This window comes from Somniosus microcephalus, chromosome 2 (assembly GCF_052327205.1).
Source record: "Somniosus microcephalus isolate GS21.2 chromosome 2, FLI_Smic_1.0, whole genome shotgun sequence".
Classification (NCBI taxonomy): Eukaryota; Metazoa; Chordata; class Chondrichthyes; order Squaliformes; family Somniosidae; genus Somniosus; species Somniosus microcephalus.
In genome coordinates this window covers 283,248,984-283,275,724 of record NC_140988.1, presented here as the reverse complement: position 1 = coordinate 283,275,724, position 26,741 = coordinate 283,248,984, and the positions used below count along the sequence as shown (strand labels likewise).

At 44.8% G+C, this 26,741-nt stretch overlaps 1 protein-coding gene across 10 annotated transcripts in view; it reads left to right on the top strand.

The window, feature by feature from the left end:
• Positions 1-22,402, top strand: part of rusc2 (RUN and SH3 domain containing 2) — a 260,485-nt gene extending 238,083 nt beyond the window's left edge. For 7 of the 10 annotated variants that reach the window (XM_085972765.1, XM_085972817.1, XM_085972742.1 and 4 more), the window contains 3 exons: positions 7,030-8,005; positions 15,264-15,428; positions 21,488-22,402. In XM_085972765.1, the coding sequence (XP_085828891.1) occupies positions 7,030-8,005; positions 15,264-15,428; positions 21,488-21,668 (1,322 nt within the window). In that variant the 3' untranslated portion in view covers positions 21,669-22,402. Of the gene's footprint in view, positions 1-7,029; positions 8,006-15,263; positions 15,462-21,452 lie in introns of all 10 variants that reach the window. The other 3 variants (XM_085972792.1, XM_085972800.1, XM_085972809.1) reach the window with 3 other exon arrangements.
• Positions 22,403-26,741: the final 4,339 nt, after the last annotated feature.

Sequence of the window (26,741 nt, the reverse complement as noted above, 5' to 3'; positions counted from 1 at the left end):
GATAGATCTGCAGATATAGAAAGGTAGGAGCATCGGTAGAAATATCCATTAAAAATTCAAAAGGTGGATTGAATATTCAAGCATGAAAGTGGTGTTGAATATGCACAAGATATTGATTTCAAGATATTGATGCAAGATTTCAAGGATCGCAAGCTTCATCAACTCTTGAACACCAACGCCCCTCCGGAACCACCTTCTCCTTCACTTTCCTCTGACCCCCCCTTCTCCCAATCTCGCCCCCTGCCACATCTTCACTATCCCCTCTGACCTTCCCCTCTCTGACCCCGAACGATCAGTCCTCAGCAAAGGCCTGAGCTTCATCCCCTTACGCCCCCACCTCAATGAATTTCGAGCTCGGCACGATGTTGAGCTCTTTTTCCGCCGCCTTCGTCTCCGTGCCCACTTCTCTGGCCAGGAGTCTTCCCCCCGCACGGCTGACCCTTTCTCCCGCTTTCAGAATTCACGTTCTACCTGGACCCCTCCCCCTGGCCTCTTACCCTCGCTAGATCTTTTCATCGCTAACTGCCGCTGTGACATTGGCCGTCTCCATTTCTCTGCTCCCCTCACTCACTCCAACCTACCTCCCTCTGAACTTGCAGCACTCCATTCTCTTAGATCCAACCCTGACATTGTCATTAAACCTGCTGACAAGGGTGGTGCTGTTGTTGTTTGGCGCACCAACTCTCCAACATCGCCTCCTACCAACACCTGGACCATGACCCCACTACCGAACATCAAACCACCGTTTCCAAGACTGTCACTGACCTCATCTCCTCTGGAGATCTTCCCCCCCGCGGCCACCAACATCATAGTTCCTCAACCCCGCACAGCCCGCTTCGACCTACTTCCCAAGATCCACAAACAGGACTGCCCTGGTAGACCCATCGTTTCAGCCTTGCTCCACCGAACTTATCTCTTCCTATCTCGACTCTCTTTTCTCCCCTTGTCCAGTCTCTTCCCATCTACATCCACGACTCTTCAGACGCTCTCTGCCACTTTAACAGTTTCCAGTTTCCTGGCCCCAACCGCCTCCTTTTCACCATGGACGTACAATCCCTCTACACCTCCATCCCCCACCAGGATGGCCTGAGGGCGCTCCGCTTCTTCCTTGAACAGAGGCCCGACCAATCCCCATCCACCACTACCCTCCTCCGCCTGGCTGAACTTGTTCTCACATTGAACAACTTCTCCTTTGACTCCACTCATTTCCTCCAAATTAAAGGTGTTGCTATGGGTACCCGCATGGATCCTAGCTATGCCTGCCTTTTTGTGGGATATGTGGAACACACTTTGTTCCAGTCCTACTCGGGTCCCCTCCCTCACCTCTTTTTCCAGTACATTGATGACTGTATCGGTGCCGTTTCCTGCTCTTGCCCTGAACTAGACAATTTCATTCACTTTGCCGCCAATTTCCACCCTTCCCTCACCTTCACATGGTCCATCTCCGACTCTTCCCTTCCCTTCCTCGACTTCTCCGTCTCCATCTCTGGGGATAGGTTACTGACCAACAATCACTACAAGCCCACTGACTCCCACAGCTACCTGGACTACACTTCCTCCCACCCCGCCTCCTGTAAGAACTCTATTCCATTCTCCCAGTTTCTCCGTCACCGCCGCATCTGCTCTGACTATGCCACCTTCCACACCAGTGCTTCCAACATGTCTTCCTTTTTCCTCAACCGAGGATTCCCCTCTACCGTGGTTGACACGGCCCTTGACCATGTCCGTTCTATCTCCCTCACTTCTGCCCTCACCCCTGCCCCTCCCTCCCGGAACCACGATAGGGTTCCCCTTGTCCTCACCTTTCACCCCACCAGCCTCCACATTCAATGGATCATCCTCCGCCATTTCCGCCACCTCCAAAGTGATCCCACCACCAAACGCATCTTCCCCTCCCCTTTCAGCATTCCGTAGGGACCGCTCCCTCTGAGACACCCTAGTCCACTCCTCTAACACCCCCAGCACCCCTTCCCCTTCGCCCAGCACCTTCCTGTGCAAGCGCAGGAGATGCAACACCTGCCCTTATACCTCCCCCCTTCCCACTGTCCAGGGCCCCAAACACCCCTTCCAGGTGAAACAGCGATTTACTTGTACTTCTTGCAATCTAGTATACTGTATTCGCTGCTCACGATGTGGTCTCCTCTACATTGGGGAGACCAAACGCAGATTGGGTGACCGTTTTGCGGAACACCTCCATTCAGTCCGTAAGGATAACCCTGAGCTTCCGGTCGCCTGTCATTTTAATTCACCGCCCCATTCCCACTCAGACCTCACTGTACTCGGGCTCTTGCATTGTTCCACGGAAACCCAGTGTAAGCTCGAGGAACAGCACCTCATCTTCCGATTAGGCACTTTACAGCCTTCCGGACTCAATATCGAGTTCAACAATTTCAGATCATAACCTCGGCCCCCGTTACATTTTTACTTATTTTTTATCCACACCTTTGATTTGGCCCTTCCCCCCCCCCTTTTTTTCTCTCCCACATGGCAGCTGTCTCCCATTCTGCCAGCGCATTTCACACCTAATCTAGAGCTGTCTTTTGTCTCCACTAGTCCTATCACCATCTCGTCTCGTTTTGAATACCTCTTAATGTCTCTTCACTTCTCTTTTGTACTCTCCCAGCCTGGCCTTCAGTCTTGACAAAGGGTTTGACCCGAAACGTTGACTCTATTTTCTCTCCACAGATGATGCCTGGCCTGCTGAGTTTTTCCAGCATTTTCTGTTGTTATTTCAAGATATTGAATGTGTCCTAGTTGGAGTATTGTGTGCAGTTCTGGGCATGTCATTTTCAAAAGAAGCTTAGAGCCATGGAGAGTATAACAAAAGTTCACTAGAATTAAGCTAGGAACAGTTGTAAAGAAAAGCTTGAAAAATGGTGCTTTTTTCAGTGGAAGAGAATATTAAGTGGATCTGATAGAGGTTTTCAAAATGATGAAATGTTTTGAGAAGGTCCACTGATTGGTGAATTTCTTACATGGGGGCTAGACTCTTGATTATCATTGGAAGCTTTTTTTTTTGCAGACAACATGGAATGTTTTACCGCTACTATGGTCTCTATTTTAACCCCCCTTCCCCCCACCGCCGACTGACAAGGTCAGACGAGGGGCTAAAATATCAGAAATGCTAATTCTGCCGCATTCCTGGACAATGCAATATTAACAGCGGCAATTATCGGGGTCACTGCGCCTCATGTTATAGAGAAGCGGGCGGCTCATAAATATATGTAAATTGAGGTCCTATGATGCAATTAGGACCCCAATATGCTTTTAACTAGCAGGTCAGCGAGATCACTAGGGGAACCCTGGCAGCATAGGGTCCTGACTGATCATTGGGCTGAATGTAAAAGGGCCACGATGTGAATAAAGCTGCAACATTCACTGGTGCTCTTTTACTTCATTGTGGGCTGTGATTCTGTGATCACTGTTTGCTTTGGCTTGCAATTTGGAGAATCATTACAAAAAAATGGAGCAACTGATCATGGGTGCTGCTTTAGGTGCACTCTATTGGAGTGAAGAGGAAAAGGAGCAGCAGCAGCAAAGGGGTGATGAAGAAGGAGCTGTAGGAAGGCTACAGAGAAGGCAGCAATGTGCACAGAAGGCCTTATCCACCTCACAGAGTCTACAGACAAGGGGCTCAGCTTCCTTGATCTGTCTGAGGAGCAGTGCTTCAGGAGGCTCCGATTGTCAAGACAGGTCATCGCGGACCTCTACAGCCTCCTGGAAGAAGACCTACTGCTTGCTGGCAGTGAAAGTGACCACCGCCCTCAACTTGTATGCCTTTGGATCCTTCCAGGCTGCTATGGAGGACATATCAAGGGTGTCACAGTCAGCCACCCACAAGTGCATCAGGCAGGTCACGGATGCCTTATTTGCCAATTACATTTCCTTTCTAACTGACGTCAGCAGTCAGAAAGAAAGAGCATTATGGTTTGCAGCTCTGGCTGGCTTTCCACAAGTGCAGGATGCGATAGACCTCTCCCTCTGACCAGCCAGGAGCCTTTGTGAACCACAAGCGTTTCCACTCCATCAACGTGCAACTCATGTGCATCCACAAGAAGAGGTTCATGCAAGTATGTGCCCAATACCCAGCCAATACTTGTGGCAGTCCAATATATCCAGCCTTCACCACCACCCCCCCACCTCCTCCATGTTTCGACCTGGCACCAGTGTTAGAGGATTGCTTGGGGACAAGGGATGCCTCCTTCTACCATGGCTGATGATGCCTCTTTGGAACTCACAACAGAACAAGATCAACAGCAGTCACATCACCACAAGGTGCATCATGGAGCAGGCCATTGGGATGCTCAAATTGAGGTTCAGGTATCTTGATAGGTCAGGAGGCTCCTTGCAATACTCGCCAGCTAGCGTCTCCAGAATAATTGTGGCACGCTGTGTTCTACATAACATCATTCAACAAAGAGCACTGATGGTGCAGGAGGAAGAAGACCTGCAGGACTCATCATCTGATGAGGAAGAAGATGTTGAAGGATATGACGCATGGCGTGAGGAGCATCTTGTGGCTCGAGATGCATGGAATCTACTCATAGCACAGTGCTTCACCTCGAGATTTCTTAATCCTACCATTCTTATGTGACCAGACCTCCTTGGACGAACAGTCCTGCAACCTTCACTCCATTGCTTTATAATCGTCCAATTTGTCACTGTGAAAAGATTGAACCGGCTTCCACATCTATGACATAATGACAGGCAGACACAGAAATTGCCTTGAAATCAAAGGGCACACGAGAATGATAAAAATGTGAGGTTTTAATGTGCACCAGAAAACAAGTCTTCCCAAATCAAGTACTCAAACACCCAAATGTGAACCTTAAGTGCCTAGGCTGCTGTGTATCTTCCCTCAGACTCCTGAGATGCTCACAGCCGACAACCTTGAATGCTAGAGCCAGTAAGGGCCCTGCTACTGACTGCTGCTCCTGGACCTCTGCCGGGGTAGTCTGGGCTAGGAGGACTTCAGACACCATGTCAGGTATTGGTTGAGGGGGTGGCAAGGGAGGAGACGTGCTGACGTCCTGTGAGAGGTCTGCATATACTGTTCTGCCAATTTCCCTCCCTTGAGGCAGCGGCCACATTAGTCCTGCTGATCTGCGGGAGTGCAGTGGAGGAGATGAGTGATGCCTTGGAAGTCTGCATCAACTCGATCCACCACCTTCTCTAACGTGGAACAGACTTGGAGCCCAATGTCTGTATTACAGTCGTTGGAGCCTCCGCAAAGGCTGGTAGCATTGACTCCTGCTGTGAGGGCCCGGCAGCAGTGTCCCTGGAGGTGGCCACACACTCCAAGGTAGATTGCAGAGTTGAGAACCCCTGCGAAAGCACCCCACAAATGGTGAAGTTGGACTCCTCCATCTTCCCTGCCACAGTGGATAGAGTTCCTGGCAGGACTGCCAACACCTCACACATTTGTTCCTGTTCCTCAAGTATTCTCCTTTTCATGACTGGCCCCCAGAGTTCTACATCTCTATTCAGCTGAACAGAGCTTGGAGAGGATGGCTCCCTCCGGCGCCAATTCTTCTCGGCTATCTTTACCACTACTATCTGCTCCTGTTCACTTGTGCTGTGAGACTCACCTTATGCCGGCCCATCTATCAGACTAACATGCCCACTCAATGTGCCAGTTTCTGCGTTGCTCCCTGCAGTGCATGTAACGTATGATGGTGTTCCCCACGAGGGATAAGTTCCTCTGAGGAGCCTTCTTCCTCTGTGGGCAGGGACTTGTGCTCTTCATGTGAAGTCCCTAGAGGAAAGAAGAAAGGGTGAAGATTTAGTAACGGTAGCTAGAAAATGTAAATGTCCATATGAAGCACTTCACATACTGGTTGATATGTTGAAGTAGGCTGAAGATGTGGTTGGTTGAGAGAGTGTGTTTAAGTTGAAATCAGTCACCTTGTTCTGCAGATCCACCAACCTCTCCATCACCAATACTTGAGGGTATTACTGGTTTTGCTTATTTCAAGGGCCTCCTTCTCCGCTGGAGTCACTTCCACAGAATCTGGGGATCCTCTGCCTGTCCTGGCACATGCCCTGAAATTCTGCACTCTCTTCTCCTGCAAAAGGGGTGGGACAGTGGTATGAGTGGCTAGTGAGGATGTGTGCTTCCTCTGGATGTAGGGCATAAGGTGGAAGGAAGAATCAGGCAGATGTCATAGGAGTGAGGATGTCATGCGTTTGCGGAAAGTGGCTCCAGTGCCAATTAGGGAGGTCTGCCAAGGGTAGGTGCAGGTCGAGCAGCTCAATTCGATAAGATGAGGATGGGGTTATTGGCAGCAGTGAAAGGAGGAAGCAGGAATTGCACATGTGTAAGGAGTGAGGATGAGAATTTGTGGGTGGAAATTGGTAAAATAACAATGATAATGGTCCCTAAATATAAAACAGTTTTATAAACTACTGTAGTATTACCATTCTCCAGCAAACTGCACTTTTAAATGTATTGAAACTTCACATATCCTGGTTCCTTACTGTGTTTTTAGGTCGTAACAAAGAATAAACAGCCAAATAGCTAGCTGTGCATAAAAAATTACATTTCTCATGAATAGCAAGATATTAATATTCATTCAAGAAGGTAATGAGATAAGATTGTACTTGAACTGATGTACAACAGGCTGCCAATGAACAGTTCTGCCATAAAATTTTGATTTTTTTTTCAAATATTTTGTAAAATATTCACCTCGCATATTGGACCCATAGATTTGAATCTCAGCTGAAGACATAATCACCTTGGACTCATAATGTGTGGTGAAGTTGTCAGATTTATCATCTAGGTTCTTCATTGGGGAAGGCATCTATATATCAAAAACTAGCAGTCCATGTTAGTACCCTGTAATGAATCAATCTGGTTTTGCATACACTTATGTATTATTCAAGCCTGCAGAGAAACTGCTGGTATTGTTGAATTTTGGCTTATGGGGTGCCTGTGTGCATACTTATGTAGCAGTATTTTCCCCCTCCTGTGGAGTGCTTTATATTTAAATAACTAAACTGTAACACTAATTGTTTCTTCTCTTTGGTTAGATATTATCGGCGTTCACTATCTGCCCACTGGTTTTCTAGCACTGTCGCACAGTGTTTGCCAGCCACTGTTTGAGGAGCTCCTTCTTTTACTGCAGCCTCTTTCGCTGCTGCCCTTTGATCTAGATTTGATGTTTGAACACCATGTTATTCAAATGAATAAGGAACAACAAAAGAAGAAGGAACAGCTCAAGGTCAAGCAGGACCTCTTGCAGTCCGTGCACTCCACCTTCCAGCTGATGAGAACCAATGGCAGTAATGTGAGTTTGGGACCTGGACAGAACAGGGAGGACAAATCGGAAAGAATCACACGAAGTGCAGCTACACCAAAGGGTGCCACAGCAAGAGATGCAGTATTACTGGATAAGCAAGATGAAGATGTGGAGAGTGTAGAAAGAACGAGAAAGGAGAAAGTAACTGAGATGAAAAAGGACAAGCAAGCAGGATGGTGGTACCAGCTCATGCAGAGCTCGCAAGTATACATTGAAGGGTCTTCAGAAGAATCAAAGTTTGTAAAATGGGAGAAGAGAAAGAAGCAAAGTACAGCTGCTGTACCTCTACGATTAAGTATAGGTATGGAGAAAGAGTCACTTCGAGAGGGTGTTACAGAAGGAGCAGAGAATGTGTCTATATCTGAATTACAAAATTCGAACATTTGCAATGTGATGTCCAGTCAGACTGAGTTAAATGGAGAGGCAGCAGCCACAGAACTCTTAAAGAAGACTCAGCCTGAGTATTCTAAAAATGAAGCCAAACCTTCTTGGATGGGGAGTCCTCCAGAATCTGTGTTACATGAACTTAAACATAGCAAGGTGAATGAAAGCATGGCTTCACATGATCATGCTGCACAACCAGAAAAAAAGCCAAACCTGGAGCATACTGAAGGCAAACAAGGAATGTGGCTGGGCCGATTGTTTGGTGCAAGTGTAAATCAGACTAGAAAGGAAGAGTCACGGCTGGTCAAATCACAGAAAAGCAGGTGAGACTTTTGTTTTTACTTGTTCTCGGGATGTTGGCAACATTGGCAAGGCCGCATTTATTTATTCCCTGATTGCCCTGAGAAAATGGCCTTCTCCTTGAACCGCTGCAGTCCTTGTGGCGGGAATCTCGAGCGGCAGCAGCGGGGCTATAAAAGGCCCCAGAGACCAGGTAAGGCCTCAGAGCGTCGGCGGGAATCTCGAGCGGCAGAGCGGGGCTATAAAAGGCCCCAGAGACCAGGTAAGGCCTCAGAGCGTCGGCGGGAACTCAGCGGCAGAGCGGGGCTATAAAAGGCCCCAGAGACCAGGTAAGGCCTCAGAGCGTCGGCGGGAACTCAGCGGCAGAGCGGGGCTATAAAAGGCCCCAGAGACCAGGTAAGGCCTCAGAGCGTCGGCGGGAATCTCGAGCGGCAGAGCGGGGCTATAAAAGTCCCAGAGACCAGGTAAGGCCTCACAGCGTCGGCGGGAATCCTGAGCGGCAGAGCGGGGCTATAAAAGTCCCAGAGACCAGGTAAGGCCTCACAGCGTCGGCGGGAATCCTGAGCGGCAGAGCGGGGCTATAAAAGTCCCAGAGACCAGGTAAGCTTTACCAGTCTCCAGTCTGGGAACTCGGAGGGAAGGAGAGAGGTAAAAAGTAATCCAAGTGTGACGTCACCAGAAAACGGGTAAGTGATTGGTTGGTAAGTATTTCTCCCTTTTTAAGCTTAAATCTCTTTGGTTTATAGTTTCTAAGGTGTGATATTCACCATCTAGAATCGAGGCAGAGGCCATTTAAGAATAATATCAATAAATTTAATTAATTACATAGAATGGGCGATCAGGTGATGTGTTGCTGCTGCAATATGTGGGAGCTGGTGAACACCATCGATGCTCACGGTTATCACATTTGCAGTAAGTGTTGGCTGCTCGAGGAACTCCGGCTCCGTGTTGAAGAGCTGGAGTCCGAGCTTCAAACACTGAGACACATCAGGGAGGGGGAGAGTTAACTGGACTCTGTGTATCACGAGGTATTCACACCAATTAGATTAATTAATTCAGATGTAGTCCGTGGCCAGGGTCAGGATGGTGTGACTAGAAGTGAGGCAGGTACGGGGATCCAGGAGGTAGTGTTGGAGGAGCCGCAGCCCTTGCACTTGTCCAACAGGTTCGAGGCTCTTACTCCCTGTGAGGATGGGAACAGGGACTGCGGGGAGGATGAGCAACCTGACCACAGCACCGTGGAGCAGGGGGCCATTCAAGTGGGGGGAGTTAAAAGAAATGTTGTAGTGGTAGGGGATAGTATCGTTAGGGGGATAGATAGAGTTCTTTGCAGCCGAGAGCGAGAGTCCCGAAGGCTGTGTTGCCTGCCCGGTGCCAGGGTTAAGGACATCTCCTCTGGACTGGAGAGAAACTTGGAGTGGGAGGGGGAGAATCCAGTTGTCGTGGTCCATGTTGGTACCAACGACATAGATAGGACAAGGAAGGAGGTTCTGCTGAGGGAGTTTGAGCAGCTAGGGGCCAAATTAAAAAGCAGAACCACAAGGGTAATAATCTCTGGATTATTACCTGAGCCACGAGCGAATTTGGCTAGGACAAATAAAATTAGAGAGTTAAATGCGTGGCTCAAAGACTGGTGTGGGAGAAATGGGTTTTGCTTCCTGGGACACTGGCACCAGTACTGGGGCAGGAGGGAGCTGTTCCGTTGGGACGGGCTTCACTTGGCCAGTGCGGGGACTAGAGTTCTGGCGGATCATATAACTAGGGCTGTAGAGAGGGCTTTAAACTAACTAGTGGGGGGGGGGCTCCTAGAGAGCAAATAATAAAAATGACAACAGAGAAGGTCATAGACTTAGGTAGCAGTGGGGAAATTAAAAACCAGAGTGTGTCAGGAAGGGGCACAAGGTATGGAGTAAAAGGTAAAGTAATAAAAAGGGCAAAAGCAGGAACTAAGTGTCACAAAACATATTTGAAAGTTCTCTATCTGAATGCACGTAGCATTCGTAACAAAATAGACGAGTTAATGGCACAAATAACTACATATGGGTATGATCTTGTGGCCATTACAGAAACATGGCTGCAGGGTGACAATGCCTGGGAATTAAACATACCAGGTTATTTAACGATCAGGAAGGACAGGCAGGAAGGAAGGGGAGGTGGGGTGGCTATGTTAATAAAGGAAGGAATCACTGTAATACAGAGAAATGATATTGGGTCAAAAGATCAGGATAATGAAACAGTTTGGGTGGAGGTAAGGAATAATAAGGGGAAAAAAACACTAGTGGGCGTAGTCTATAGGCCTCCGAACAGTGGCAACTCTGTTGGACGGAGTATCAATCAGGAAATAGTTGAGGCTTGTAATAAGGGAACATCTATAATTATGGGGGATTTTAACTATCATATTAATTGGACAAATCAAATTGGGCAGGGCTGCCTTGAGGATGAGTTCATTGAATGTATTAGGGATGGGTTTCTTGAGCAGTATGTAACTGAACCGACCAGGGGGCAAGCAACCTTAGATCTGATCCTGTGTAACGAGACAGGATTAATTAAAAATGTCCTAGTAAAGGATCCCCTTGGAATGAGTGACCATAACATGGTTGAATTCCATATTCAATTAGAGGGTGAGAAGGTTGGATCTCAAATAAGCGTGCTAAGCTTGAATAAAGGAGACTATGAAGGTATGAGAGCGGAATTGAGTAGAGTGGATTGGGAAAATAGATTAAAGGGTAAGACGATACACGATCAGTGGTGTACATTTAAGGAGTTATTTTACAACTTCCAAAAAATATATATTCCACTGAGAAGAAAAGGGTGTAAAAGAAAAGACAGCCATCCGTGGCTAAGTAAAGAAATTAAGGATAGTATTCGACTAAAAACAAGGGCATATAAGGTAGCCAAATCTAGTGGGAGGATAGAGGATTGGGAAAACTTTAAAAGACAGCAAAAAATAACAAAAAGATTGATTAAGAAAGGGAAGATAGATTATGAAAGTAAATTAGCAAAAAATATAAAAACAGATAGTAAGAGTTTTTATAGTTATATAAAAAGAAAAAGGGTGGCTAAAGTAAATGTTGGTCCCTTAGAGGATGAGACCGGGAAATTAATGGTGGGAAATATGGAGATGGCAAAAACACTGAATGAATATTTTACATCAGTCTTTACAGTAGAAGACACTAAGAATATCCCAACACTGGACAAACAGGGGGTTAAAGGGGGGGAGGAGCTAAACACGATCAAAATCACTAAGGAAATGGTACTCGGTAAAATAATGGGACTCAAGGCGGATAAATCACCTGGACCTGATGGCTTACATCCTAGGGTCTTGAGGGAAGTGACGGTAGGGATTGTGGATGCATTGGTAATAATTTTCCAAAACTCCCTGGACTTGGCAAAGGTCCCGGCAGACTGGAAAACTGCTAATGTAACACCCTTATTTAAAAAGGGCAGTAGACAGAAGGCTGGAAACTATAAACCAGTTAGCCTAACATCTGTGGTAGGTAAAATTTTGGAGTCCATTATTAAGGAGGCAGTAACAGGACATTTGGATAATCATAATTTAATAGGACAAAGTCAGCATGGTTTTATGAAGAGGAAGTCATGTTTGACAAATTTGCTGGAGTTCTTTGAGGAAGTAAAGTATAGGGTGGATAAAGGGGAACCAGTGGACGTAGTGTATTTAGACTTCCAAAAGGCATTTGACAAGGTGCCACACAAAAGATTATTGCTTAAGATAAAAAATCACGGGATTGGGGGTAATATTCTGGCATGGATAGAGGATTGGCTATCTAACAGAAGGCAGAGAGTTGGGATAAATGGTTCATTCTCAGACTGGCAATCAATAACTAGTGGTGTTCCGCAGGGGTCAGTGCTGGGTCCCCAACTCTTTACAATCTATATTAACGATTTGGAGGAGGGTACCGAGTGTAACATATCAAAGTTTGCAGATGATACTAAGATGGGAGGGAAAGTAATGAGTGAGGAGGACATAAAAAACCTGCAAGGGGACATCGACAGGCTAAGTAAGTGGGCAGAGATTTGGCAGACGGAATACAATACTGGAAAGTGTGAGGTTATGCACTTTGGCAGGAAAAATCGTAGAGCAAGTTATTATCTTAATGGCAAGAAACTGGAAAGTACTGAAGTACAAAGGGATCTGGGGGTCCTGGTGCACGAAACTCAAAAGGTTAGTATGCAGGTGCAGCAAGTGATTAAGAAGGCCAATGGAATGTTGGCTTTCATTGCTAGGGGGACAGAATATAAAAATAGGGATGTATTGCTTCAGTTGTACAAGGTATTGGTGAGACCGCACCTGGAATACTGCATACAGTTTTGGTGTCCATACTTAAGAAAGGACATACTTGCTCTCGAGTTAGTACAAAGAAGGTTCACTTGGTTAATCCCGGGGATGAGGGGATGGACATATGAGGAGAGGTTGAGTAGATTGGGACTCTACTCATTGGAGTTCAGAAGAATGAGAGGCAATCTTATTGAAACATATAAGATTGTGAAGGGGTTGGATCGGGTGGATGCGGGGAAGATGTTCCCGATGATGGGTGAAACTAGAACTAGGGGGCATAGTCTTAGAATAAGGGGCTGCTCTTTCAAAACTGAGATGAGGAGGAACTGCTTCACTCAGAGGTTGGTAGGTCCATGGAATATGCTGCCCCAAAAAGCTGTAGAAGCTACATCATTACATAAATTTAAAACAGAAATAGACAGTTTCCTAGAAGTAAAGGGAATTAAGGGTTACGGGGAGCGGGCAGGAATTTGGACACGAGTCTAGGTTCGGATCGGTCATGGCCCTGTGGGTAGCGGAGCGGGCCCAGGGGCCGTGTAGCCTGATCCTGCTCCTATTTCGTGTGTCTAACTCTGTTAGATTCAGGAGATGGTTCTGTGATAGTTGATTGGCGGTTAGGATCAGATCAGCCATGATCTTATTGAATGGCGGAGCAGGTTCGAGGGGCCGATTGGCCTACTCCTGCTCCTATTTCTTATGTTCTTATGTATGGTGCTCTGAAAATGACGTTAGGTAGTGAATTCCAGGATATTGACCCAGTGACAATGAAGGAACAAAAATATATTTGTCCAAGTCAGATTGGTATGTGACTTGGAGGGGAACTTGTAGATGACGGTGTTCCCACAACATTGTTACTTTTGCTCTTCTCGGTGGTAGAGGTCACAGGTGCTATTGATGTAACCTTGGTGAGTTGCTGCAGTGCCTCCTGCATATCGTACATGGGGGATGGAGGGGTGGATATTGAATCCAGTGGAGGGGCACCAATGAAGTGAACTGCTCTGCCCTGCATGGTATTGATCTTCCTGAGTGTTGCTGTAGCTGCACCTATCCAGGCACGTAGTGACTATTCCATCACACTCCTGACTTGAAACTTGCAGATGGTGGAGAGGTATTAAGGGGCGCTACAAACTATTGAAAACCCCACCTTATTGCAGCCTTTCATAAAAGAATGTCACAATTTGAGATGAACTGCACATTTGTTTTCATAGGTTGTAGTAAATCTATTTTTAGTCATCAAACAAATCTAATTTTCTGGTCTGCTGCAAAACTTATTTAGCACTCAAGTTTTTTTTTGTACATTTTCCTTCTTTCCATTTATAGGGCTTCTGGCCAAATTATTTGCACTGTTCCCCTGTAACTGCTGAATTGTGAGCCAGTGCTCAGTTGGAGTTGGGTTAATCTGCCCAAATTCAGAGAGATGAGGGCCTAGAAATTGACTATAACCTCGTTTCCCCGTTTGGGGCGCCAGCCTTGCCAAGGTGCTTAAAGTAGCGCCCCGGAAGCAGTCGCGGCCGCCCGCCGGAAATTCAGTTTGAGCGCCCAGAGGGAAGCGCGGCGCTCCGGGGGGCGCCCCGCATCCCTCTTGGGGCGCTGCAACTGAATATCACTGCGCAACGTGCCGCGGCGCGCTGCGGTACTGCAGGCCTTCCCTTCTTAAAGGGGAGGGGCCTTGTGCAGCGCGATCGAGGATCGCGAGTGCTGGCAAAAGAGCTCGGCACCGAGGAGAAGTGCCGGGCTCTTGGAACGCAGTCGGCACTCGCGGGGGGGGCGGGGGCGCTCAGGAGGCCGGGGACGGCAGCGTGGAGAGGTGCTGGCAGGCGGCCAGCAAAAAAATGGCCACCCCGCACCTCTCCTTTAATTAGCGCCTCTATCGCCGCAGGTAGGCCCCCCTGAACCGGTTGCACATAGCGTCCGGCGCTAAAGCAGGGGGCGCATCTAAATATCGCGATCGGAGCGTCAGCGGGGCGCTGCACACACCGATTACGTCATCGGTAGCGGTGCAGCGCTAACAGCTGGCGCCGCCATTAGCGTCCCGCTGAATTTAGCGGGAGGCGTGGCCAGTGGCTTCCAACCCACTTAGCGCCCTCGTAAGGCGCTAACGGGTGGCGCAGCCCACTGAATTTCTAGGCCAAGATATTCATCATTATTCTGGGCTGGATTGAAACCCATGTACCAGAAGTGACAAACACTGTGTTTAATCCTCTGTGCCACCCTCCTAATTGCCAACTTTGAATCAGATGTAACAAATGATTCAGAGTGACTAGCTTTTTAGAGTTTTCACATTCTTCCTGGTGGAGGAAGCGCTTGGCTTCGGACAGCATGGCTGAGATTTTCAACTTGGCATGTGAGGAAACACTGGAGTAAATCGGCATCCCACTGGTCTGTGGCACAGCTGCTCTGAATACTGGAGTGCTGTGTCCCTGCACCATCCCCATCAGAAAATATCTGACTAGTGTCCCAGTTACTGTAAACATGTTTCCATTTCACGTACTCTTTTCTATAAATGTTTTATGTTTGGCGCTCTGATTGGAAAAATCAATGAAGGTTTTATATGGATGTACTAATAGATCTTTGTTTCAAAAAATGCACATATTTCTGTCACATCTGTCAGTGTGATTCTGTAAATGTCTAATAAGTGAAATTTGAGAAATATGTGACACGTTTCTTCAAATTCTAGGATTTTTGCATCAAAATTTATAATTTTATCGTTATTTCCTAGCTTCAGTTACAGGACATTTGTAACCTGGTTACAAACTAGTATAGCACCATGACAGTATTTCACCAGATTTCAAATCCTTTTCATAAGTGCTCGCTCTTTGTCAGATTGGACACTAGTGGAAAATGTGCTGGTGTGAAAACCTTAGTTATGAAGCTTGCCTATGGTGAGGTATGGGTGGAATTTTCTGGCTCTAGTACAGCAATGTTTTTAAAAGCACTGACATATTTGTTTTTTTAATTAGTATTTTCCATTCCTTTTTCTCCAGATTACCTTCTGGCTGGCTAGGACTTGATAAATCAGTGTATGATCTAATGGTGCAGACAGTGGGAACTGGAAAATGGAGAGGACCTCAGCACATAGCAGAACAAATCAACCCACAGTCTGGAGGTAGTCAGCCAGAATCTCGAGAAACAAAAGCTCAGCATGAGCGGTAGTAGTATTTACATTATTTTCCTGAATCTAGGTATTTACGCATTCTGTGTATTAAATAGTTTCACTGGTTGGATTTGTTACTTAAAGTAACAAGACTAGCTTCTCTGATGTCCTGGTGGGTAAAGGCCATGTTCAGTATAGCACTAAGCCATACAAATCGGAAGGCCCCAGATTTGATGCTCAGTCTGTCTTGAGTTAGCTGATTTCAATGAGAACCGTAGTTGGGATGCTTTATTTGCCCGGTCTTTCATCATAACTCAATTCTCTAACACCAAGTTGTCAGCCTTGTGACTTTTTTCTGAAGAATTGTTGCCTTAGGCAAAGGAAATGAGGAAACAGTAAGAGAGAACATTGTAGGACCAAAAAGTAACAGTTTAGCTGCTTGGGTTACTGAAGTTACTGTATGTAAATTACATGCTGGTGGGACAAAAAAAATGCACTTGGAGTACCTGTAAAAATTTAAAATAATTTCAGTATATTTGTTTGTTTCACTAATAAATTTAGAGCACTTACTTTCGGATTTTGTTCTGCACCATTTTCCCAACTTATTTTCGCACTTGTTTCCTCAGCTCATACACTATTCTCCAGCCAAGACAGGACAGACATGTGATCTGTTTTAAGGCCTCTGGCAATGTCAGTCAGAAACAGATTTACCAAAGCATACCAGATTGTCCCCTCTGTCCTTTCCTGTGAGGAAGCAGTTTAGTTCCTCCCAATGACACTACGGTTGAGATCAAGAACTGGCCATGTGAGGAATTATAGCCATTGACCCTTGGTACAGCAGGTGTGCTGCACTGCAACATTATCCTTAAGATTTTTAAAGTAAAAGTTTTTGTGTGTGGGTGGGTGGATTATTAATCCCATTATTTTTCTGATTGATCCAAAAACATATTTGCATGCATAAACTCACAAATTCATTTAATTTTAAATGTTTCCAAAGTAACCCTATTGTTTTTAAAAGGACCAGCCTTTACATTAGCCACAATTCTAGGTCGCCAGTTATCCTAAAAATTTATACTTAAAATTTTGACACTTGTGCTGTTGGCTTATTGAATCACAATAATTATGCATTTCTTGGCATCAACCTTTATAGAGGTTGTATAGTATAATGAATTGCCTTGTAATCTTAAATCTTATGAAAGGTGATATCTGCGCACTTGGCAGTATGCCTTAATTACTTCTTCTTGCTCTGTTTCATACTCTAGAATTACTGACTAGTTGTAGTTTAGGAGCAAACATTTTGTGCAGATTTCCACCTGTTTTGAGACTATGAAAGTTCAACTTCAGTGAATCATGAAGGAGTGCTGACCACAACTAACTATCTAAGGCTGGGGATGCTGGTGTACCCCAACTGAGATTAGCTAACTCAGCACAGAGTGAGAACCACATTGGGTCCTTCCATATGACTGATGATGCATTTGCTCACTGAGCAATATGGGGAGATCGTATAATTTTTTTCAAATTGTTGATAATCAAAAATATAATTGGACAGTAATTTTAGCTGAGAATCATTAACCACAATTTGAAAATCTGTTTAATTGATTAGATATAACAATATAAAGTTTAGTTAATTTGTTGATCTGTAAAACTGTCAGCTATGCTGGCATGACTTCGATCGCAGGCTGCAGGGGCCAGTGGTCCCCATCACACATAATAAAATCATAAATATAGTAATGCCAGTTGGTACTGCAAAGCAGCTTGGCTGCACATAAAAACATAAAAATCCTATTCCTAATGCTGAGCAATTTTTAATACCCTTTCCCTCCTATATTTTTCATTTTATTAAACTTCATCTGCCACTTATATTCACCATGATCTTGCTTTAGATTTGTTGTGTAAAGCAACCTTTAGCCACCTATTCAGCTTAATACTGTTGTTACATTTTCTGTTTTAACACTAAAGGTTTTCCTCAAGTACGGCATCACAGGCTATCTATGTAAATGAGCACTCTCTCCCGATGACTGAGTGCGCCTTTTACATACCCAATATCTAGGCCACTGTAGTGAGCCCAAATGTCACAGAAACATAGAAGATAGGAGCAGGAGTAGGCCATTCGGCCCCTCGAGCCTGCTCCGCCATTTAATGAGATCATGGCTAATCATCCAAATTCAGTACCCTGTCCCTGCTTTCTCCCCATATCCCTTGATCCCTTTAGCCTTAAGAAATATATCTAACTCCTTCTTGAATATATTTAATGAATTGGCCTCAACTGCCTTCTGTGGTAGAGAATTCCACAGGTTCACCACTCTCTGTGTGAAGAAATTCCTCCTCATCTCAGTCCTAAATGACTTACCCCTTATTCTTGGACTGTGACCTCTGGTTCTGGACTCCCCCGCCATCGGGAACATCTTTCCTGCATCTAGTCTGTCTAGTCCTGTTAGAATTTTATAAGTTTCAATGAGATCCCCTCTCATTCTTCTAAACTCTAGCGAATATAAACCTAATCGACCCAATCTCTCCTCATACGTCATTCCTGCCATCCAGGGTATCAGTCTGGTGAATCTTCGTTGCACTCTCTCCATGGCAAGAACATCCTTCCTCATATAAGGCGACCAAAACTGCACACAATACTCAAGGTGTGGTCTCACCAAGGCCCTGTACAACTGCAGCAAGACATCCTTGCTCCTGTACTCAAATCCTCTCGATATGAAGGACAACATACCATTTGCCTTCTTAACCACCTGCTGCACCTGCATGCTTACCTTCAGCGACTGGTGCACAAGGACACCCAGGTCTCGTTGCACTTCCCCTTTTCCCAATCTATTGCCATTCAGATAATAATCTGTCTTCCTGTTTTTGCCACCAAAGTGGATAACCTCGCATTTATCCACATTATACTGCATCTGCCCAATCACTTAACCTGTCCAAATCATACTAGAGTTTCTCTGCATCCTCCTCACAGCACACATGCCCACCCAACTTTGTGTCGTCTGCAAACTTGGAGATATTACATCTAGTTCCCTTGTCGAGATCAGTAATATATATCGTGAATAGCTGGGGTCCTAGCACTCATCCCTGCAGTACCCCACTAGTCACTGCCTGCCACTCGGAAAAAGACCCGTTTATTCCAACTCTTTGCTTTCTGTCTGCCAACCACCTCTCTATCCAAGTCAATACCTTACCCACAATCCCATGTGCTTTAACTTGGCACGCTAATCTCTTATGCGGGACCTTATCGAATGCCTCCTGAAAGTCCAAATACACCACATTCACTGGTTCTCCCTTATCTATTCTACCAGTTACATCCTGAAAAAATTCCAGTAGATTAGTCAAGCATGATTTACCTTTTGTAAATCCATGTTGACTTTGTCCGATCCTGTCACTGTTTTCCAAGTGCTCTGCTATTACATCTTTTATAATGGACTCTAGCATTTTCCCCACTACCGATGTCAGGCTTACCGGTCTATAATTCCCCATTTTCTCTCTACTATCTTTTTTAAATAGTGGGGTTACATTAGCTACCCTCCAATCCATGGGAACTGTTCCAGTGTCTATAGAATTTTGGCAGATGACCAGCAATGCATCTACTATTTCTAGGGCCACTTCCTTAAGTACCCTAGGATGTAGATTATCAGGCCCTGGAGATTTATCGGCCTTCAATGCCGTCAATTTCCCTAACACCATTTCCCTACAAATACTGATTTCATTCAGTTCCTCCCTCTCATTAGACCCTATGTTCCCTGACATCTCTGGGAGGTTATTTGTGTCATCCTTTGTGAAGACAGAACCAAAGTATGTATTTAATTGGTCTGCCATTTCTTTGTTCCCCATTATAAATTCCCCTGATTCTGACTGCAAGGGACCTACGCTTGACTTCATCAATCCTTTTCTCTTCACATATCTATAGAAGCTTTTACAGTTAGTTTTTATGTTCCCTGAAAGCTTACTCTCATACTCTATTTTCCCCCTCTTAATTAATCCCTTTGTTCTCCTTTGCTGAATCCTAAACTGCTCCCAATCCTCAGGTTTCCTGCTTTTTCTGGCCAATTTATATGTCCTCTCCTTGGATCTTATGCTATCCCTAATTTCCCTTGTTAGCCACGGTTGAGCCACCTTTTTTGTTTTATTTTTATGCCAGACAGGGATGAATAAATTCTGTGGTTCATCCATGCAATCTTTAAATGTTTGCCATTGCCTATCCACCGTCAACCCTTTAACTAACATTCCCCAATCCACCCTGGCCAACTCATGCCTCATACCATCGTAGTTTCCTTTATTTAAATTCAGGACCCTAGTCTCTGAGGCAACTACTTGACTGTCCTATCATATTATGATCGCTCCTCCCCAAGGGGCCTCGCACAACAAGATTACTAATTAATCCTTTCTCTTTACATAATACCCAGTCTAAGATGGCCTGATCTCTAGTTGGTTCCTCGAAATATTGGTCCAGGAAACCATCCCGTATATACTCTAGGAATTCCTCCTCCACAGTGTTGTTACTAATTTGGTTAGCCTAATCTATATGTAGATTAAAGTCACCCATAACTGCTGTGCCCTTATTGTACGCATCTCTAATTTTCCGTTTATTGCCACCCCCAACCTCAGCATTACTCTTTGGGGGTCTGTATACAACTCCCACTAACGTTTTCTGCCCCTTGGTATTTCTCAGCTCTACCCATACAGATTCCACATCATCAGAGCTAATATCCTTCATTACTATTGTATTAATCTCCTTTTTAACCAGCAATGCTACCCCACCTCCTTTTCCTTTTTGCCTGTCCTTCCTGAATATTGAATACCCCTGGATGTTGAATTCCCAGCCTTGGTCACCCTGGAGCCATGTCTCCGTAATCCCAATTATATCATATCCGTTTACATCTATTTGTGCAGCTAATTCATCCACCTTATTACGAATGCTTCTCGCATTAAGACACAAAGCCTTCAGGCTTGTTTTTTTTAACAGTCAAACGGAGAACCCTTATCCCTCTGTTTTGACTTGCATCATGCACTGCCATGTGCTTTCTTTAACTTCAGAAAGTAGAAGATAACTGCTAACAGGTTGTGATTTGAGCAATAAACTATTAGTCAGTAAACCAATAAATGAACAGTATTAAATACAAAAAGTAGATTTACAATAATTAAAGTCTGTACTATTCTCAGAATATCGAAAACCGCAAAGTACTCAACAAAGACACTTTCCATGTACCAACACTCAACATAAAACTGACCCTTGAGACACAGTCCCTTATGTCTGTTTGCTCCCAAGAAGTCTCTGTCTTGCCTGTAAGCTTGATGCCTTCAGAATGACTAACGGTCAAAATCCTTTGAAGGTGTATCCGAACAAAGGATATTAAGAATGTCTGCCTAATAACTACATTAGGTAGTCTGCCATTCAGAGGATTCAAAGTGGCATTTGCCCATTCAAATACACCTGTCAATCAAACATGTACTTAAAAAAGATATTTTGGATCTTAAAGTCTGTGAACTGAATGACTTGTCATGAGGCCAAACTATCCTGTCCCACTTGATTGCTACTGTGGCAAGCCAATTGTTTGCAACAGAATTGTGAAACACAATGGACCAGGCGATCGACCAATGAATTATGTCCCATTTATACCCATGGAGAAGAACCCGTTTTATGTCCTGAGCTGTTGTCTATCGAAAGGGCTGATCAGTTTCTGTAAATGAATCTAGATTTTTCACCCCACATGTGCCATGATGAAAGAAAAGAAATATAATAATACACTGTAGACAAAAATGCTTCATTTTTCTCATATTATCCTCTTCATATTCACTGTCCTCCCTTCTGTTGGCATATCATCAGCTAAAAAGTGCAACTGTAACAGAATTTTATAACAGATCAAATTGCATAGGAAACATTACAATTCCACAAGTGCTTCACTTGAGAAAGACACAAATATTCCTAAATGCATTGACTCAAATATTTGTAGAGGTCATAGTTTTTCTTGCATGGCTTTGTGATTTACTGAAAAGTTTTAAAACAAAAGTGCAGAATGGGGTGGGATAGTAGAAGGTTAACATGAAAAAGCCATTAATATTGAGCACTGTGTTATGCGTTCAGCTTTTCAGACACATTTTTACTTTTATTCCTTCAAGAGAAGTGAAAGCACTTTGCCATCACATAGCGACCGAAAAAGGACAACTCAGCTTTAAAAAAGGTGATATTCTGAGAGTGATGTCAAAAGTGGATGCAGACTGGCTGCTGTGTGGCCTTGGTGCTGAATATGGATTAGTACCCTTTACATACGTGACTCATCCAGAAGATGAAGATTATTAATCTGAATGCTCGATAGACTGTGCAATTTTAACTGAGGTGGGTGGGGGAGGGAGAAAAAAAGTAAAATTTGTTGACTTCAGCAAGATTAAGTTGAGCAGAAGAAGCACTAAATTGCCAATATTTCTTTGCTTATTACTTTATTCTTCATTGAGTGTATTCAGTATGCAATTTAGAACCCCAACTAAATAGAATATATTGCTCATCAACTAATTCTCCTTATAGCATTGGTGACTATAAAGCATGCATAGCACACAAACATTTGTTCTAATTTTCACATGCCCTTAGTAGTAAGCAGCTTTATATTGACAGACTTCCAAGTAAGCGGTACAGAACTAGTAAATATATATATAATATATGTTACAGTTTATATTATTTAATAATGTATATCAAATTTTCATTTAAAATGGTGTAAATCGCATGAATTTGTGAAGTACAAATAACAGGCAGTATTTCTGTTTGTGAAAGACAGTATTGGTGCCTTGATTGGATCTTGTAGGGCGACTTAGCTGCCTACCCTTGCACAGCCATTCTAAGAGAATGTTTAATGTTTGAGGTAGTGTAGGAATCAATGAAAATATAACAATTTGTAGTAATACATACCTCTGGCTTGTATATATGCAGTCGAAGAAGGTACACCACATTTAGTTTTATTTCCAGACATTCTTTCAATGTGTATTGTATTATTTATTTATTTTGCATATTAATAAAAAGTGCTGAAATGATGGCTTGCGATATAGTGGGTGTATTGTAATCCTTTGCAAGAAATTCTTGGTAAGTGAATAACTTATTTACTTTAAACATTATGCTCCCATCAAAATTTAACATTTAAATTGGTCAGTGAAATTTAAAGAGCTATCCACAGTAATTAAAAATCATTAATATATCCAGACTTTGCTTCAATATTCTCTGTTTAAAAAAAAAATCACTTGCAGTTTTTAAAGATTCCCAGCTTTATGCAGTAAGATCTCCAAGGAGCGAGTCTATGCCTACATACATTTAGGGGGTGATTTTGCCAATGGGGACATGATGCAGGTGGGACCGCTGCTTGTTGGGTTTTAATCCCGCCTCCATCGACGTCCGGCCAACCCACGCTATTTTCCTTGTTAAGCCCGCCCAGCGGGTTTAGCAGGCCAATTAAAGGAGAGCCGGTGATAGAGAACGTCAGCATATGACATTTCATTTTTGACAGATAAATTGTCATCGTTTGACAGCTTTGAGAAGCTGTCAAACACTGACATTCTCTGTTGTTTGGTGAGTCCTTGTATTCAAGACTCACCAAACCTATTTCCTGAGCAGAAATCAGATGGCTGTTGCATCGGAGAATGCAGCAGCCAATCTGTCATCTCTGCCGTGGAGATGCTGGAGCCTCCAGATCCCCAACGATTGAAGCCTGCAGGAAGAAACAAAGGTAAGGAAACTTTTTCTAAGACTTTTCACTCAGCTCACATACTTACCTCTCCACACTTGCACCCATCACTCACCTTCACAGCGCACTTTTCAAACCCTCTGACCTCCGCTGACCCTGGCGGGGTTTCCCGACGTCAGGAAGCCCGAACTTGTGTTGGAAAAATGGGGATAATCCTCTTAACTGCCTGTTAACTACCTGTTAATGGTCCCAGCGCAAGTCGGGGACCCACCTCCGGGGAAGATGGCACGGAGGCGGATTGGGGGCGGGTTCGGTACCTGCTCCCAGTTTCTGCCATTCTCCTGGCAGTCCCGCCTCCCCGGGGCTGGCAAAATCGCCCCCATAGTGTTGTAACCGATACCCTTCTATCTTTTTATAAATATACATAGAAATCTTGCGTATAGTATGCATCTGTAGTGCATCACAACTCAAAAGCGGTGGTCACATCTCAAGGTGTCATGTTTGAAAAATGTTGGTACGCTTGGTTGAAATAACAAATATGTGTTAATTGCATTGATTGGCTGAAATACTTCACTGAGCACCTATTGATGTGGGATAAGCTGACCTCTACGCCTGAATTCACATTATGTGCTCCTGCCACCCGAAGCACTAATTCATATAATCCATCCCTATAGTAATTGGAACAGAAGTAAAATTAGTACTAAAAAGGAGAGTGTTGTATCCGTGTGTTAATAGAGACACGGAAGGCAGGAGTAGGTTTCACAGGTGTTTACTGAACAAAGTCTGGAGGTGAACTAACAGATACAAGACAATATACAGGCTTATATAGCCCGAGTGGCCATTACCGGCATTACAGTACACAGGGGGCTCTTAAAGGCACATACACCACAATTCCTCCCCTTTTAGACAACCAGTACATAATATTTTAAGTAATCATTAATTAACATGTTACAAGAACAATAATCTACACATTGCTGCAGTTAATCAATTATAAGTCAGTCTTTCTGGAGGCTTCCTGACTCGGTCCGGATAACGCCTCGGTGGTGTAGTAGTTTCTGGTGGTGTAGTAGGTTCTTTTGGCAAGGCTGATTCGGCTTGAATGCCAGTGTCGGGTTCATCTGGTTCCAGTATCACCGGATCGGAGGTAGATACTATGGGTATCTCTGCTTCATCATTAGGCGTATAAAGTTGTGGTGTAGGTTGTCCCTTTTCGGATGACTCTATGATCTTGTCAGCATGGTGCCTTATTATGCTTTCTCCAATGTCCACGGTATACATCAGCGGTCCTAGTCGTGTGCAAATAGTTCCAGGCTGCCATTTCTCGGTACGGTAGTCCCGGGCCAAAACTTGTTGACCTATCTGGAAGGTTCTAGTTGGCCTTTCATTCATGCCTTGAAATTGCCGGTTCTCCACGTCCCTTCTGATGTTTGGCTTGCTCAAATCCAGCCGGCATCTTAGGTTTCTATTGAAGAACATCATGGCGGGAGTTTGGTTTGTAACCACATGTGTTGCATTCCTGTATGCAAACAAGAAGTTATCTACCTTATGCTGAAGTTTAATGCCTTCATTACCCATGGCCTTTATAGCCTTCTTGAAGGTCTGGACAAACCTTTCAGCCAATCCATTGGTGGCAGGATGGTGTGGGGCGGACGTGTAGTGCTTAACCCCATTGATTTTTAAGAACTTCCTGAATTCTTCGGACACAAATTGCGGTCCATTATCAGAACAGATCTGTTCAGGCAGCCCATTCCTGGCAAATATGGTCCTTAATACTGTGATGGTTTTTTCCGTGGTGGTGGAGGACATCTTTATTACCTCCGGCCACTTGGAGTGTGCATCAACCGCGATTAAGAACATTGAGTCCATAAATGGACCAGCAAAGTCGATGTGTACCCTTTGCCATGGAGATGAGGGCCACTCCCATGGATGTAGAGGGGCTTGTGGTGGGGCGTTTTGGACCTTCTGGCATCCTAGGCAGCTCTTGGTCATTTCTTCGATGTCTCCATCGATACCTGGCCACCACACAAACGCTCTGGCTAGGTTCTTCATTTTCACTCCACCCAGATGCCCCTCGTGAAGCTCCTTTAGCACTTTATCCTGGAGTTTGGGTGGAATCACCACTCTGGATCCACACATCAAGGTTACGCGGCACACTGACACCTGTTCTCTTCTTTGCGAGAATGCTGGCAACAGTGGTTCGCCATGTGCTGGCCATCCCTTCACCGTTAAATCGTAGACTCACAGAATCACAGAATCACAGAATCACAACAGTGCAGATAGAGGCCATTTCGGCCCATCGAGCCTGCACCGACACATAACCCACCCGATCCCCATAACCCCTACACATATCCCACCCTATCCCCGTAACCCCATGTATTTAATCCCCCTAACACTAAGGGTCAATTTATCATAGCCAATCAACCTAACCTGCACATCTTTGGACTGTGGGAGGAAACCGGAGCACCCGGAGTAAACCCACGCAAACACGGGGAGAATGTGCAAACTCCACACAGACAGTCGCCCGAGGCCGGATTCGAACCCGGGTCCCTGGCGCTGTGAGGCAACAGTGCTAACCACTATGCCACCGTGCCCCCCCTCGTGAGAGAGTCGGGTCATTTCTCGTTTCCTTTTCAATGGCAGAATTTGTTACTGGTAGACATTCCACTATGGTTGAGTGGAACATCTCCACTGGGTCTACTGTAGGTGCCTCTTCTACCGTTGGCAACGGTAGGCGCGATAAACCATCGGCATTCCCATGCTGTTTTGATCCTTTGTATTCTATGTCATATTGGCGTGCCCCTAGGAAAAGGGACCACCTCTGTAGCCTTTGCGCTGTCATAATAGGAACACCCTTTTTAGGGTTGAATATGGAGACGAGGGGTTGATGGTCAGTCAACAAGGTAAAAAAATTTCCGTGTAGGTAATGGTTGAATTTCTTCACTCCCCATACCAGGCTGAGTGCTTCCCTGTCAATCTGGGCATAGTTACGCTCAGCTGAGTTCAATGAGCATGACGCAAAAGCTATCGGCCGTTCTGAGCCATCAGGGAATCTATGTGATAATACCACTCCTACGCCGTAAGGGGATGCATCGCACGCCAGTCTGATTGGCAGTGATGGGTTGTAATGAGCCAAAACTTCCTTGGACGTGATCAAGCCTTTACATTTATGGAAGGCACGTTTACAGTCCTCGCTCCATTCCCAAATTACTCCCGTTTGTAGCAGTTCGTTAAGAGGGTGCAGAACAGTTGACAAGTTCGGTAAAAATTTATGATAGTAATTTATCAATCCCAGGAACGACCTTAATTGTGAGACATTTTCAGGTGCTGGTGCTTTTATGACCGCTTCAATTTTCTCAGGGGACTTATGCAACCCTTCTTCATTAATTATGTGGCCACAATATGATATTTGTTTCTGGAAAAATTCGCACTTGGGGCGGTTTGCTCGTAGGCCCCGTTCTCTCAGCCTAGTGAGTACCTTCTCCAAATTGGCATGGTGTTCGTTGTCGTTTTCTCCTGTTACAAGGATGTCATCTAGGTAGCATTGAGTCCCAGGAATCCCTTGCAGGACTTGTTCCATAGCTCTTTGCCAGATAGCTGGAGCTGATGCTATTCCGAAAACCAGTCGATTGTACTGGTACAGGCCTTTGTGTGTGTTTATTGTGAGATACTTTTTAGAGGCCTCCTCAACCTCCATCTGTAGATATGCC